Source organism: Micropterus dolomieu, linkage group LG15, assembly GCF_021292245.1.
Source record: "Micropterus dolomieu isolate WLL.071019.BEF.003 ecotype Adirondacks linkage group LG15, ASM2129224v1, whole genome shotgun sequence".
Taxonomy (NCBI): Eukaryota; Metazoa; Chordata; class Actinopteri; order Centrarchiformes; family Centrarchidae; genus Micropterus; species Micropterus dolomieu.
The window spans coordinates 14,961,285-14,975,983 of NC_060164.1; the positions used below are offsets into that span (position 1 = coordinate 14,961,285).

At 40.9% G+C, this 14,699-nt stretch overlaps 1 protein-coding gene across 2 annotated transcripts in view; it reads left to right on the plus strand.

Annotated features, from left to right (window-relative positions):
• The window catches only part of LOC123983932 (serine/threonine-protein kinase MARK1-like), a 33,164-nt gene that overhangs the window by 6,222 nt on the left and 12,243 nt on the right, over window positions 1-14,699 (plus strand). For both annotated transcript variants that reach the window (XM_046070379.1, XM_046070381.1), the window contains exons 3-4: window positions 6,229-6,282; window positions 14,519-14,567. In XM_046070379.1, the coding sequence (XP_045926335.1) occupies window positions 6,229-6,282; window positions 14,519-14,567 (103 nt within the window). The remainder of the gene's footprint in view (window positions 1-6,228; window positions 6,283-14,518; window positions 14,568-14,699) is intronic.

A 14,699-nucleotide genomic window follows, 5' to 3' on the forward strand; every position in this document is an offset into this window, starting at 1 on the left:
GCTCAGCTGCACTGAAACATTTGCCTCTACCATATGCCCATATCTCCTACCCACTAAGGAGGGGCGATGATACATTATTATCTATAAGTAATTTATTTCAAAAAACTAAGTAAGAGGTTAACAAAGCTTTTGTTTTGCGCGTAAAGAGTTATATCTGATGTAATGCATAAGAGTGGAACAAAGTGAATTGTTTTGACGATCAATTAAATTACAATTTAGATTTTGCGTACATTTGTCATGTTGTGATATAGCAGAATTAGGTAAAAAGTATGTTTGTAACGATTATTTTCATTACTGATTAATCTGATTGTTTTATAAATTGATGGATTAATCGTTTGGTACATTACTTATAACTTGTAAAAATAGTGAAAAATGCCATCACAATTTTCTCAAGATCACAAACACCAGTAAAAAGCAGCAAATTCTCACAATTAAGAAGCTGGAATGAGGGAAAATTTGGTATTTTGACAAATTACTTAAACCACTGATCGTTCAACTAAATTAATAAATTTATCGTTTCAGCTCTGATGTTGACGATGTTGACACATAAAAGGAATTTGACTCTGGTTTTCAGCAGCTCTTCATACACTTACACACAGTGCGGAGGGCTAAATATAGATGTACAGCGAAACAGACAACTAAGCTAAACAAAGATAAGCATGAACATGCAGCTATGTGGCAGGTAGGTATGAAAACTGATACATATGAAAAAGTCACAAATCATAAATTCGCCTTAGAGGACTTCAAGTGCTAGTAACAAATAACTGGCAACAGACGCAAAGTATGATTACAATTATATCACCCAGCCTTTCTCCCTACATAGCAAAGGTATTGTCTTTCTTATCTGTGTATGAAATATGACTTTAAAAGTAGTTCCCTCTAGCGCACAGAGATCACAACACTGTGGTCGAAACAAAAGAGCTCAGGGGGAAATAGAAAAGTGGAGAGGAACATGTGAAAAGCTTTCCAGCACACAAGTGACACTATGACTAAGTTTCCCCTCTGTGCCCTCCATCTGAATATTCATGTGCACATGTTTTACATGCGCATGCGATCACAAGACCTGCATACGGTGAAGAGCATATGGGCCGTGTGTTACGAATGCGCTGAATAAATTTACAGTGATGCACGTTGCCCTTCTCTCACTGTGGGACTGAATTATTCACCCTCAGATCCATCAGAGAGAGAGAACACACACAAACACTGGCATATGATGTGGTGCCATCCACGCATTAATCAGATCTCTCAATCTGAGAACAAAAAGGGAAATATTGGCACAGTGTAACGTGAATGTAATGATTATCTCTGACTCATGCAAAGGGAATAGTGGAAGTTGAAACAATAGTGACACATGAGGACAGCATCAACACGTGCAGGCATACATCAACCCGCACACAGACATACATGCCTCCACCTGAGTTTTGTCCCTGACTGGAGGAAGCAGAGAGGAAGGGAGTGAGGTCTGTCTGTGCACCTGCCCACCTAAGACAGGCTGCAAATAGACACCACCTGCGTACTGCGTGTGTCTACACACAGCGAGCCTCTCTGCAGTCTTTCACTCCGCTCTCTCTTCTCCCTGCTGGACTCTCACAGCCACCACATTGCTGTCATTTTTTCCAGGTTTAGATGAAACTAGATGTCCCAGCAACTTGCACTGCAGATAATTGGGCAACCCCGCCCGGGCTGAATAACCTGCTTTCTCTCCACTGTGACTCAGCATGTGTTTTCTGGTTTCCCCCTTAACAGGCTGCTTGGGATTAGAGCCAGAGTCTGCACCCACTGAAGCATGTTTATTAAGCTCTCATGAGGCCAGAGTCACAGTAATGCTGTTATGATGAATTGTAATTAATGCTTTGATGTTATGATTAATCTCCAAATGCAGTTTCTCCACTCCATCTCTTCTAAAGAGAGGTAAGAGTTGAAGTCCCTGTGTCATAATATTACAGTTGAACATATAGGATGACAAAAGACAAAATGAGCTAAGTTTACTCAAGTCTGGAGTGTGGTATTGATAGATTCACAAGTAACTCATTTAAGTGATAGAGGATCTGCTTGGGATTGGAAAAGAGAGAAAAAGCAACAATCAGTGTACTTACAGTGTAGTGTGGTTGGATGGTAGCTGCCAGTATAGTGTGTGATGAAGATAAGTACCGGTTTTATACTTAATAATGTTGGTACATCATATACAGTCCACTCAAGTATTGGAACGGTAAGGCAAATTCCTTTGTTTTTGTTGTTCACTGAAGACATTTGGGTTTAAGATCAAAAGATGAGTATGAGACAAGAGTTCAGAATGTCAGCACTCATTTCCTGGTATTCACATCTAGATGTGTTAAACAACTCAGGACATACCACCCTTTGTTTGAACCCACCCATTTCTCAAGTGAGCAAAACTATTGGAACATGTGACAGATGTTTCTTGTTGCCTAGGTGTTGCCTTTTAGGTTGATTGTCCAAACATTAAATAGCTCTGCATGACTAGTCTAAGTTTTCATCCTTGGTTCAAACCTATAAAGACTGCATTTCCTGTTTAAAGAGGATAAACCAACATGAAGACCAGAGAGCTGTCTATGGGAGAAAAGCAAGCTATTGTCAAGCTGAGAAAAGAAGGACAACTGAAGGACAATTGACCAGAGCCATTGGACAAACTTTGGGCAAAGCAAGCACAACAATTTGGAATGTCCTGAAAAAGAAACTACTGGTGTACTGAGCAACAGACATCGAACAGCAGTAGTTGATGACAGGAATATCGTGAGAGCTGTGAAGAAAACCCCCAAAACATCAGTAAGTGACATCACCAACGACCTCCACAGTGCAGGGGTGAAGGTATCACAATCCACAAAGAAGACTCAGAGAGCAGAAATATAGAGGCCACACCACAAGATGCAAACCACTCATCAGCAGCAAGAATCGGAAGGCCAGATTGAAATTTGCAAAGAAGTACAGAGATGAGCCGCAAAATTGTGTCTGTAACACAATCTTATGGACTGATGAGACCAAGATTAATCTCTACCAAAGTGATGGAAAGGCCAAAGTGTGGAGAAAGAAAGGAACTGCTTATGATCTGAAGCATACAAGCTCATCTGTGAAGCATGGCGGAGGTAATGTCATGGCTTGGGCCTGCATGGCTGCTTCTGGAACAGGCTCATCAATATTTATTGATGATGTAACTGATGATGGTAGCAGCAGAATGAATTCAGAAGTGGACAGAAACACTTTGTCTGCCAATTTACAGAGAAATGCATTGAAACTAATCGGGAGGAAGTTTACCATGCAGCAGGACAATGACCCAAAGCACACTGCCAACAAAACAAAGCACTTCATCAGGGGGGAAAAGTGGAAGGTTTTAGACTGGCCAAGTCAATCACCTGACCTTAACCCAATAGAGCAGGCATTTCAACTCCTTAAGAGGAGAGTGAAGGGAGAAACACCCCGAAACAAACAAGAACTGAAGAAGCTGCGGTAAAAGCCTGGAATAGCATCACAAATGAAGAATGCAACAGTTTGGTGATGTCGATGGGTCGCAGGCTTGAGGCAGTTATTGCAAGCAAGGGTTATGCCACCAAATATTAAATGTTATTTACTTTAAGATTATTTGTTCCATTATTTTTTCTCACCTAAGAATGCTGTGGTCTAATACAAACGGTGATATGTCCTAAGTTGTTTAACACATCTAGATGTGAATACCAGGAAATAAAAGCTGAAATTCTGAACTCTTGTCTCATACTCATCTTTTGATCTTAAACCCAAATGTCTTCAGTGAACAACAAAAACAAAGGAATTTGTCTTACCGTTCCAATACTTTTGGAGGGGACTGTAGAACAGAAAACCCTCAAAGCTTTACTTGAGCACTTCATCAGAGCATTTATTCCGTAGTATAGCGTTGAGAAGCTGATAGGATCCCCCTTACCAGACTTTATACTGTGGAATAAAGGCTTTGACAGACAGCAAAGGTCCCTACTGTGACGCATCATCACACTTTTTAAGCTCTAGTATTGCTATGGAGCTGTTTTTCTCTGAATGGGTGTCCATTTTGTTTAGGGCTGCACAATTAATGTAATCGCAAATCGCGATGTCACCCTGTGCGATTACATAACTGCAAAAGGGTGCGATTTTAATTAAACAAAAAAGTGTGCTATGTGTTTGAACTGTGTGTACTGCAGTCTGCTCATTATCCACGCCCACACCGGGCTCTACGTTGTGACCACTGCACTTGCATATGCCCCTAAAAATAGATGCTGCAAACCAGAAAAATGTTTCACAAGTGCAGTGTGAGAGTACAACCTAGCATTGCCCCTCTCTGTGGGCGCGGCATGCCGCAAATTTTTAAAAACACAGTGGCCATCAGGAGCACGTGTCGCGTGTCATTGTTTGGGTTTAGCTGTTTCGGTGTCTTTTGTTGAAACATGATCAACTTTTCATAAAGCTGGTGTGCTCGTCCATGGCACTTTTGCCTGGATGGGGCGGGACAAAATTCTTGCACAAGGATGTCCATCCATCCATCAAGCCCTTATCCTGCGGGTCGCTGGAGCCAATCCCAGCTGGCATTGGGCGAAAGGCGGGGTACACCCACTACCAGTCCAGTCCATCGCAGGGCCACACATAGACGAACAACCACTCACGCTCACACTCACACCTAAGGACAATTTAGGGTCACCAATCAACCTAGTCCGCAGGAGGAAGCCGGAGCACCTGGAGAGAACCCACGCAGTCACGGGGAGAACATGCAAACTCTGCACAGAAAGGCCGGGGCAACCGGGGTTTGAACCCACAACAATTCTTGCTGTGAGGTGACAGTGCTAACCACTGCACCACCACGCTGCCCTGCACAAGGATGTAATGAATGAAAACCCACAAAAAGGAAACTGCTGTAACTATGATATCAATTATATGAAACTAAAATCAAGATAGTATCATATTAGTATACTAACAGTATACTATTAAATTAACATGCTTTATATTTAATGTTATAATATTATACGAATACACTGCATTTTTCTTTAAAATCAAGCAAGTATGTCATGATACCATTTGTTACCATTAGATCATAGTCACAATGGCAAATTGCAATATGACTTTTTCTCCAAATTGTGCAGCCCTAACTTTGTTTATCTAGCCCACATGCTCGAGAACAAATGCGTATATGCTGGTAAGAATCATTATGTTTTATTATGCATTACTATTTCATGGGAACTGCATTGTATCTGAGTTTATTTCCTGTCAGCCACTAACATTAACAAACACTACTACAGAGAATAAACACATACACATTTAAATGTTTAGCACTGTGAAATGGTCTGTGAGAACACAGTTGAGGATTCTAAACTCTCTTTGAGGCCTATAGAGGGCATGCAGCTCCAAAGTGGTATGAACCAACCAGCCATCTATCTGGGCCTTCCTTAGAGCCCTGCTCTCTCCTTAGCAAGGCTGAAAAAAATGTTGTGGTGATTGCACTTTAGTTAGACCACAAACTCAGCCATTCTTATGTTTGTGTAATAAAACTGTATAATTATGGTTGAATCGTTTTGTGTAATGCAAAAAGGCCTTATCTAGTATTTCAATGTAATTACATTATATAGTAAAACTGCTCTGTCAATCATTTATCAGCATAATTTAATGGTGAGTCTGCAGCATGGCTCAGCTAGTGGCTGTGTGAAAGCTGCTGAGCACTCAGAAAGTGAGGGGAGCAGGTCTGTTTCAGTGTGTGCACTTTCTGGTGTCTGTTGAGATGGATTGTTCAGACTGCTGCCCAGCAAGACCTGCCGAGTATATAGTAGATCACTGACCTGCAGAGTCATGTGTATTGGAACTAGCCTGGCTGCCACACAAAGCCAGGGATTGTCTGTGGATGCATTTACATATTTACTTTAAGTTCACTGTGTGTGTGTGTGTGTTGGTGTGTAATGGGTCTTATTTTATATTCATGAACAGATATTCTGTTTTTTTTGTTTGTTTTTTTTATCTCTGCCAATTAAAGCTTTATCTCTTCACAAGGTAGAGCTCTAAGGTGTGTTCAGTTTGAACGCACAGATTCAGCTGTGACATGTTTTGACAAAGACGCCTCAAAGGGTACTTCCTTTCAACGCAAGCTTACACTGTACAACCAAAACAGAAATACAAAACTAGAATTAGTTTTGACATCTGTTATTTTTTTAATCTCCACATCCCACTCACTCCCCCTCTTCCTCTTTTTTTCTGTCTTTGTCTTCCTGTCTTTTCTCTCTCTAGGTGGCGGTGAAGATTATAGACAAAACCCAGCTGAATCCCACAAGTCTACAGAAGGTGAGTCTGTTTTTTGGCCACATGGTAACATTAATCTCTTGGTTACAGCACTCATGGATTTTCCATTAGTCACTCCTGTGTTCTTGCCGCTATTTTTGCTCTTTGAACTCAGGATGTGCTGTTTTACATAATGTAATCAGATGTAGTCAGGAGAGACCACAAGGCTTGTTTAATCTCCAGCCCCCTCCAACCCAACTCTTGACTCTCCGTTGGCTTGTGGTTAGATGCAGCTAAAAATACAGTCGCCTGCCTGTTTGTCACTTACCCTTGTCTAGCAGTCATAACCAGTTACGGACGGTTTGGGACCGTTTCCTGATTTCTGAGTCCAAATCCAGCTAAATATAAAGCAGGTGTGCAGCTGAATGACAGGAATTCCTTTCATTGTCATGACATTATCGTAGCATGGAGCACCATCGCTGCTCTTTTAATTCTTGTGTTTTAGTAAAACAATGAACAAATTGCTAAGCAACTGCTGTGGTGACTCATTTTAATAATGGACGATTATAACCAACACACCTACGTAAATGACAGCTGATGTCTTGACGGACCTCTTCTCTCTGCAAGCCATCGGGGTGAGAAAATATTGCTGCAGCAAAAAGTCTTAATGACAGATTGATAACGACAATTAGTTTTATAATGTCTGGTGTCCCACATCGGTGTGAGTGGGGAAAGAGAGAAGTGAACTCAATGAGTGTTACTGGAGGAAATGAAGGCTAGGATGATGAAACGCGGTATAATTGTGAAGGACTAATCTGAGACAAATGACAAATTTAGTTCTTGGCTTAAATCCTACTTGTAAATACTCACAAGAAAAGACAAAACAAGACAATTTTGGGGCATTTCTAGTTCAGTTCTCCCGCTATTGTGGTCCACGAGCAAAGCACATCTGTAATTGACTCGGAGCTTAATGGGATCCGACTGAAATTCTTCAGCCAGTCAGTGCGAAGACGCTGGGAGAATTTCAAGCTCCAAGTTCCATACTCATCTAATCTGACTGAGATAAATGTCAGTGTGCGAGCTCTTTTGTTTAACAGCCTATTGTGTGGTCTCTAATCTACACACAACACTGGGGTAATGAACATTTAGAGATGGTGTGTGTGTGTGTGTGTGTGTGTGTGTGTGTGGCATTAAGATTCTGAATATAAACTGACTCTTGACTTCACAGATTTGGGTCTCATCTAGGTTACGAGTGGTTACACACAGTGGTTACATGTCTGCCCTGCCTGGTGATGGGCAGGGCAGACGTATCATTTGAGCCTGTAGACCAATCAGGATCTATCTGATCAATTATTCAGTGGGTCTTTCAGATGTCAGCTGCAGTAGACCTGAGAGGGTCAATATGAAGAAGACTTATGGCCTTTTATGGTTGCTATTGGTGTAATAGCACGTATGCACGTTGACTTTGCATGTACAAGTGCATCCATGTGTTAAATCTGGTGTGTGTTTGTGTATCTGTATCTGAGTGTAAAGACCTGTTTATCTCTGTGTGGTGCTTATATGTAGCTGTATATTTTATGTCCTCTGCTCTGTACTAGAGATTGCTGTAATCGGTATACAGAAGTGCCATCTGCAATGCAGAAGCTTCTCTTATAATGCAGTAGTTGTCTCCTGGATTTAATCGATTTTCTCATTGACTCAGAGTGCCCTATGCTATTCTTGTGGAAGCTCTACTATGGAAGCATTAAAGGGAACATCCATTTTGATTCAGTTTTGCTTTGGTTACTCTTGTGACTATGGCCAAATAACATCCAAGAAAAGGAATTGCATATAACAGAGATGATTTTCAGATTGGCTGGAATAGAAAAAGAAAACAAGCTATGGTCCAGAGGACATGAATGGAAAACCACTACTCTTAATTTAACAAACAGACTTCAGGGATCTACAGAAGTTCAGTGGATCATTTCACCCTCCCAACAATCTTCATTTCAGAGCATTTAAAATCATCAAAATAAATCTTCCATTTTAATTAGAAAACCCTACTTAGTGCTGTCTACAACTTTGGTCTTTAGCGACGTCATCATCTCTCGCTGACATCAGTAATGTCAGTATATTTGCTTTGGCTACTGCTTTTGTTGAGGACATTCTTCATGTTTGGAAGTCTAGACTGAATTTCACTACATTCCCCGTGGGTGTCTGGGCTGCTGTGCTTGCTCAGTTCCCATCGTGACCCGAATGCTGCTGGGAGAGCTGGGAATGACGTCACACCCGAGTTGACGGCGTTCCAGTTAACAAGTCGGAAAACCTCGCTTGGCCAGTTGTTTGTTTACAACTAGCCAGGTTAGCTATTGATACGCCGGTTGATTTAAAAAAACGCATTGTGCGGTATTTACTCACACTAAACACTGTAGCAACACGTCCACAGACAGCTGTTGGACAGCACTTTCTGAAATCTCAATATGGCCTACTGCAATTTTCAAATCGCAGATGATATGGTGATATGTGCTTCAAAAATACCATTTTAAATTGAATACTGTTGTGCTGCAGAGATGTCCTGGCCTATACATACTATTCTAGAAACATAGGAAAACATTTTTGTTTGGTAGCGATCCCTGTAAAAATCACATCATAATCATTTGTGTTTTTTCATGGGAATGAGAATAATGATGTAGAAATTATCATTCCCCCTCACAAATCATATAGCAATTGCAATATCAGTAAAAATAATCACAATTAGATATTTTTTAAAATCAGTTCAGCCCTAGTGCTATGCTATATTTGTGAACCTGTTTGTGTGACAGTGTGGGTGAGTGAGGTTCGAGAGGTCTGATATGGTCGCATCACTCCTCCACTCGCTGTTTTAACGGTGGCCCTTTCATGTTAGCCCGTCAAAGTGCCACTGATCTCTCTTTTTATGGTCTCAGAGGAGTCAGGCTGCGGGCATCACCATCTGGCACTGCAGGCACAGCCAGTGCTCTGGCAGATTCTGCACGGCCACACGTGCGCGCACACACACAAGCCTGCATGACACTCACAGACATAGACAGGAGGTCCTTTGGTCTATGCTGAATGCTCAAGCCGGCAGATCCTCATTGGTTTTTGTCTTTCAGTCACAGTTTTGCACACATGCATGCATACCTGTACCTTTGTGCAACCATTAAGTCAGTCATAAACACAAAACATAGGCGTCCTCTAATTGATCTCCTCGTAGGAAAGAGTTGGGTTCACATCACAGTGACAAAGATGTGAGGTCAGTCTTATAATCTATCTTTCATCACTTATCACTATTTGATTTTAAAAAGGGTCTAACAGAGACCGGAATGAGTCATGGCATTAGAATGAAGCTGTGGTCTGTTCCTTTATGGCCCACTGGCACGCTTAGCCCTGGTGTCACTTTGTGGTGGTTTCAGTGTAACAGGAAATGAGGTCAGCTGTGCTTCCAAAGCACCTCCTTAGATCCGCCACAGGAAATGCATCACATGTCATCTGTGGTCAGAGATGTTGACGTTGTCATGGTTTTTAGGCATTTTAGTCCTAAAATAGGCCTCTCCGTTAATCCCCTCTTGCACTGAGCAAACGCTGCTCTCATCCCTCCGTCCCATCACTCTCTCTGTCTCTTTCTAATCTGTAAATAAGAGTCATTTCTCTTTGTTACTGCAACAGTGACATCAAAGAAATGTTAAAGGTTATACGACCGGCTAGTCAGACATGATAGATGTTTCTGCCGTTTCAGACAAATTTAAAACTTGTGCTGTTAAAATGCAAGACACGTTCAAGAAAGGTGGAGCTTTTTTTGTTTGTGACGCAAAACAGAATAAAGAGAGTTAATGAAGCGTTAGAAACACTGGCACCAAAAATTTAGTCTTTTTTTCTCAACGTGGCTCAGAGCCACATTTGCAAACCTGTCTGGTTTTTAAGGCGCTCAGAAAGTGTTCAAAGCAACATACTCTGACTCTATTTGTGTATTTTCTGGCAGTTGCAAAAAGCCCACCAAGGGGGTCAAGCTCCCTTAATGGCTGTTGTTTGTGTCTGTCTTGCGCCTGCCACTCCACATTAGCCCATGTCGGGCCCATGGGCTAGAGGAGCTTTGGTCTTGTTCAGATAAGTGGAACATGATTAGACAGGCAGCACTGTTGTCCGAGATGACTCATAAAACAAATCAAATGTTGAGGCTGCTAAGATATGTATGGATTTGTGGATATAAAATATATTCTTACATGTGTTCAGGGCTGTCATGGCTTTGATTGAGGGTTAAAAAGTGAATCTGCTGCTAAGTTGTGCCTTGGTGTTGCGGATAATAAATGAGAGGTGGCATGTCTTTGCAGAAGCAGAGTGAGATGGAGACAGAGGGTTGGGGTTATTTTCATCACCTTGGGAGTCCAGGACAGGACAGTTTGTCTGAATGTCAGTGACACTTTCGATAGCTCTGCCTGTCTGTTTATCTTCCTGTCTCGCTTGGTCTTTCTTTGACAAACAGCAAGCAGCAGTTATTTACTGATACGTGGTTTTGAAGTACTATTTGTGCACACGAAAAGACGCACACACACTCATTAGAGGGATGAGGGCTTCCAGGCTTCCAGGCTACTCATCCTATCAGTAATCTCCATGTTGAATGAGCAGCTGTGCTGCTGTGACTGAAATAGTCCAGCCAGTTCCTGTAAGTGTTCCCAGTCTGATATCTGCTGTTCTGCTCCTTCTGCATGGGGACTCTGCTGTAATTAAGGCTAGTTTGGGAGTCTGAGCGCCCCTGGGTAGCTGGAAGTAGGTCACTGGCACAGACTACTGAGATTCAGGCGCAAACAGTGTGTTTTCATGTTTGTGATACACATTTTGTTTTTGCGGATATTCTTTTAATCATTTTCTTCATTCACTGTTTCAGTTCATCATCTGAATTGACCATTTTGATTCATTTTAGTTTAAAAGACTAAAAGATATTTTGCCTCATAGGAAGCTGGCCCAAATATTCAGTATTCACCACTAAGTACCACCTTAAAACTGCTTTATGCCATGCTGTGACTCCCCTTTGTGCCTGTAGATATTATTAATATTAACACTAGACTGGATCAAAAAACCCTAACTTATTGTCTTCTGTCAGCCTCCGTATTGGCTACATCTCTGTTGAGCTTGTATTGACAGGCACTGTGTTTGTTGTCGTTGTTTTCCACCGCTCTTTTCTGATTTGTTCTAATTTTTGTTTCCAAGTGGATGCACGCGTGCTTCAGGGAGAGAGGGAGGGAGGGAGGGAGGGAGAGAGGAAGAGATAGGAGCTGGAGATAAAACACTGAGTCTTTAGTCCATCACTCATTCAGAATAATAAAGAAGCTTGACGTATGCATCACGTGTTAAAGCACATCGTGCCTGGATGGATGCATATCTGAGGCTGTGACTTCTGTGTTCTTGTGTACTGCAGGACATCTTCTAGTTATTGTGTCAGTGTGTTTCCACTCTAATTTACTTTGTTACCATGGGGGAACCTCTAAGGCCGACGTAGCATCTGATGAATATGGAGCAGGATTTGCCACACAGGAGAAGCTCGCTATTCTGAGCCACTCAGTAATTCAAGGTTTCTGTAGACAAAAACATGGTCCCATAACAAATTCAAACTATGCACGCATGCACATTCATTTAAAATGTCTAGTTGAATAGCAAGATTATTCTATTAATTCCAAATGGAAATTGCAGTGTTACAGCAGACAAATCACACATGAGAATCACAAAACTAACAACATTCAAAGAGAGGTGGCTGGTTTCATAAAGAACTAAATTAAAGTAAAATGTAAAGACCATACTGTACTCTAAAGCTATAAATATACAATGGTAGTACCTAGGGCTGGGCAATAAAACAATAATGATAATTATCGCAATATAATTTTCCTCAGTAACAATATAATTAATGTTCAATATATTGTCAATAAATATTTGGTTTAATTCATTAGAATCACGAACAGATTAGCACTTAAGTTTTCTATTAAAATATTTATTTTGTTGAGGAAAGTGGGCCTGAAAAAAGATTTACTGATCATATTTGGTGACTAAGATTTTTATCATCACAGTTTTAAATGTTCTGCCTCAGACTTGTGAAGTGATCCACTGTTTGGCATCAAGTGTTTGTCCCATTCTGACCACAAAGAAAAGTTTAACCACATAATTAACCATCTGGTTTCTTCGATTTACACTCAGGAGCAAAAATCAGCCTTTAAACTTCAATAATGATTTCATATTTATCGTGATAATTATCGCTATCGAATGATGTGAAATGTTTTTACCGTGATAACATTTCTGCCCACATCGCCCAGCCCTAGTAGTACCTAATAACATACTGTACGTGGTTTGTGCATGTACAGCATATTACATATGCAGTGACAGTTAAACTGTTAAAGTTAGCTATATTAATGAAGTCTTATTGAGAGGAATCAGCAGTTGTGCACAACCGATGTCTGTTTCTTCAAACTGTGACATATTATTTGACATATTTTGTAACTATGACGTTATTGTTTTTACATAGATGATTTAACCTTGCACCTGTTTACAGGTTATTTACATTTACAGTACAGTCTTATTTAAAGGATAAGGCTGGTGAAATTTTGTATTTTTCTTATTGTCAACAAATCTCATGATATCTCAAATCTCATGATATCTCATGCTCAAGAGCAAAACTAACAATGTATTAATCTGTCTCTCAATACCTTTTGACTTCCCCACCCTGTCTGTGGCACTTTAGTTCCTAATGAAGATATAAAAAAACATTTTTTTAAAAGACCTGTACTTTTGAACAAACAAGCGTAAGTGCTGTGTTTGTTGACTATTTTCACCTGCGGATTAATACATATTTATATAGTGTGTGTGTGGGATTGATTCAAAATAAAGTGCGGTGCCCATGTTCATGGTAATGAAGGAAGATGTCACCCTGTACAACAGTGACTCATTGATATGTGTTTGATAGTTTTTTGTAATAACAGTGGAGCTCTATGGCGCCATGGAATGAGCTATACCAAGCTTTGGCCACACAGACAATACTTGTTAGTATTTAAAAAAGAACTTGGTTTTCTCTTGGGGAAAAAAAGGAGAGTCAGACGAGCAAGTAGAGAAAGATAAAAGAGAAAATAATTAGAGTGAGAGAGAGTACCTGCATGTTGTCCCACCAGACTGTAGCTGAGAGGTCCCACAGAGTCGGGTCTGCTCACACTTGTATTATGGCTGTGTTTGATGACCTAGAAACACAGACCATCCCCGCATTTATGTAAGACCTAAAAGGCCATTAGAAATTTTGTGCACACACACTGTTAATACACACATGCGCACACACACAACTACAGGGTCCATCCTGATTTTTAATTTGACATGCTTGGTAATGACTCGTGAGTACTTGTCAATTTAGAATAGACAGGAGATGAAAGCATCACTCTGGACCTTTTTTGCTTAATCAAAGTGGTCAGCAAATGGAAAATTCTGTGTTCTGTTTCAGGTAGCAGTAGATGCTAAATCCCAGTTGACTGTGTGTTGAAATTTAACACTCAAACCCAGCCTGAGCACGACTGGGAATCAGCAGAATGTAAATGATTCAACAGCACCTCTAAGTGGCTGCAGGAGCTCGTTTGTCGTAAACAGTCACGCCGAGGCTGAGGAGACACGCTTTAAAGTGATTATAACTCTGAATGCTCTCCTTTCTCACTGTGCACTCAGCCGTTATAGGAGGATGGGATTTTTCTGTAGGGGTTTCTCATAAGACTGGATAGAAAAGTTCCCCATCTACAGTAATAAGTCTTAAAATCAAAGTAAACCTTGTAGTTTTCCAGAACTACAGGACTAAGGCATGAATATGATTTTGCTGTTCTTTTTTGTACGTCCATGTTAGGATGATTATATTAGGCTGCAGATTGTCTAACTGGCTGTGAACATGTGTGTTTGGTTGTGTGATGCTGCTGACTGGGTGTTTGGATGGCCGGCTTGCTGGACTGCAGTGTGTCATTGGAGTTGTAATTCTGCTCCTTATCTGTGTAGGGCAGGGTTTAGTGCGAAGTTGCCACTGCATCAGTCATATTGCTTTACACAGTACAGTAGTCCCATGATTCTTAGGTCCTCTCATGTTCCTGCAGAGTGTAATCCAGTTTCAGATGTATACACATTGTGGCACTTAGGAGTTTGTTGTTGCCCAATTCCCTTCGCTCAGCACCCTAATCAGTGCTTAATAACATTTCCTAACTACTTCTTCAGACAGAGCAGACACTCAGGGTCACTGCTTGTTATGTCATGCATGCTATGTTTTGTATGCATTAAATGTTCCTCTGTGTCTCAACAGCTCTTCAGGGAAGTCAGAATAATGAAGATACTGAATCATCCAAATATAGGTAAGTTCAAACAGGATCCTGAAGCAGCTGGATGACAGTTAAGCAATAACATCCCCATTTAATCTTTTTAGTAGTATTAACAGTTAAGCCAGTAGCCAGCACCTAGCTAAACCAGTATAACTTAGATCAAAG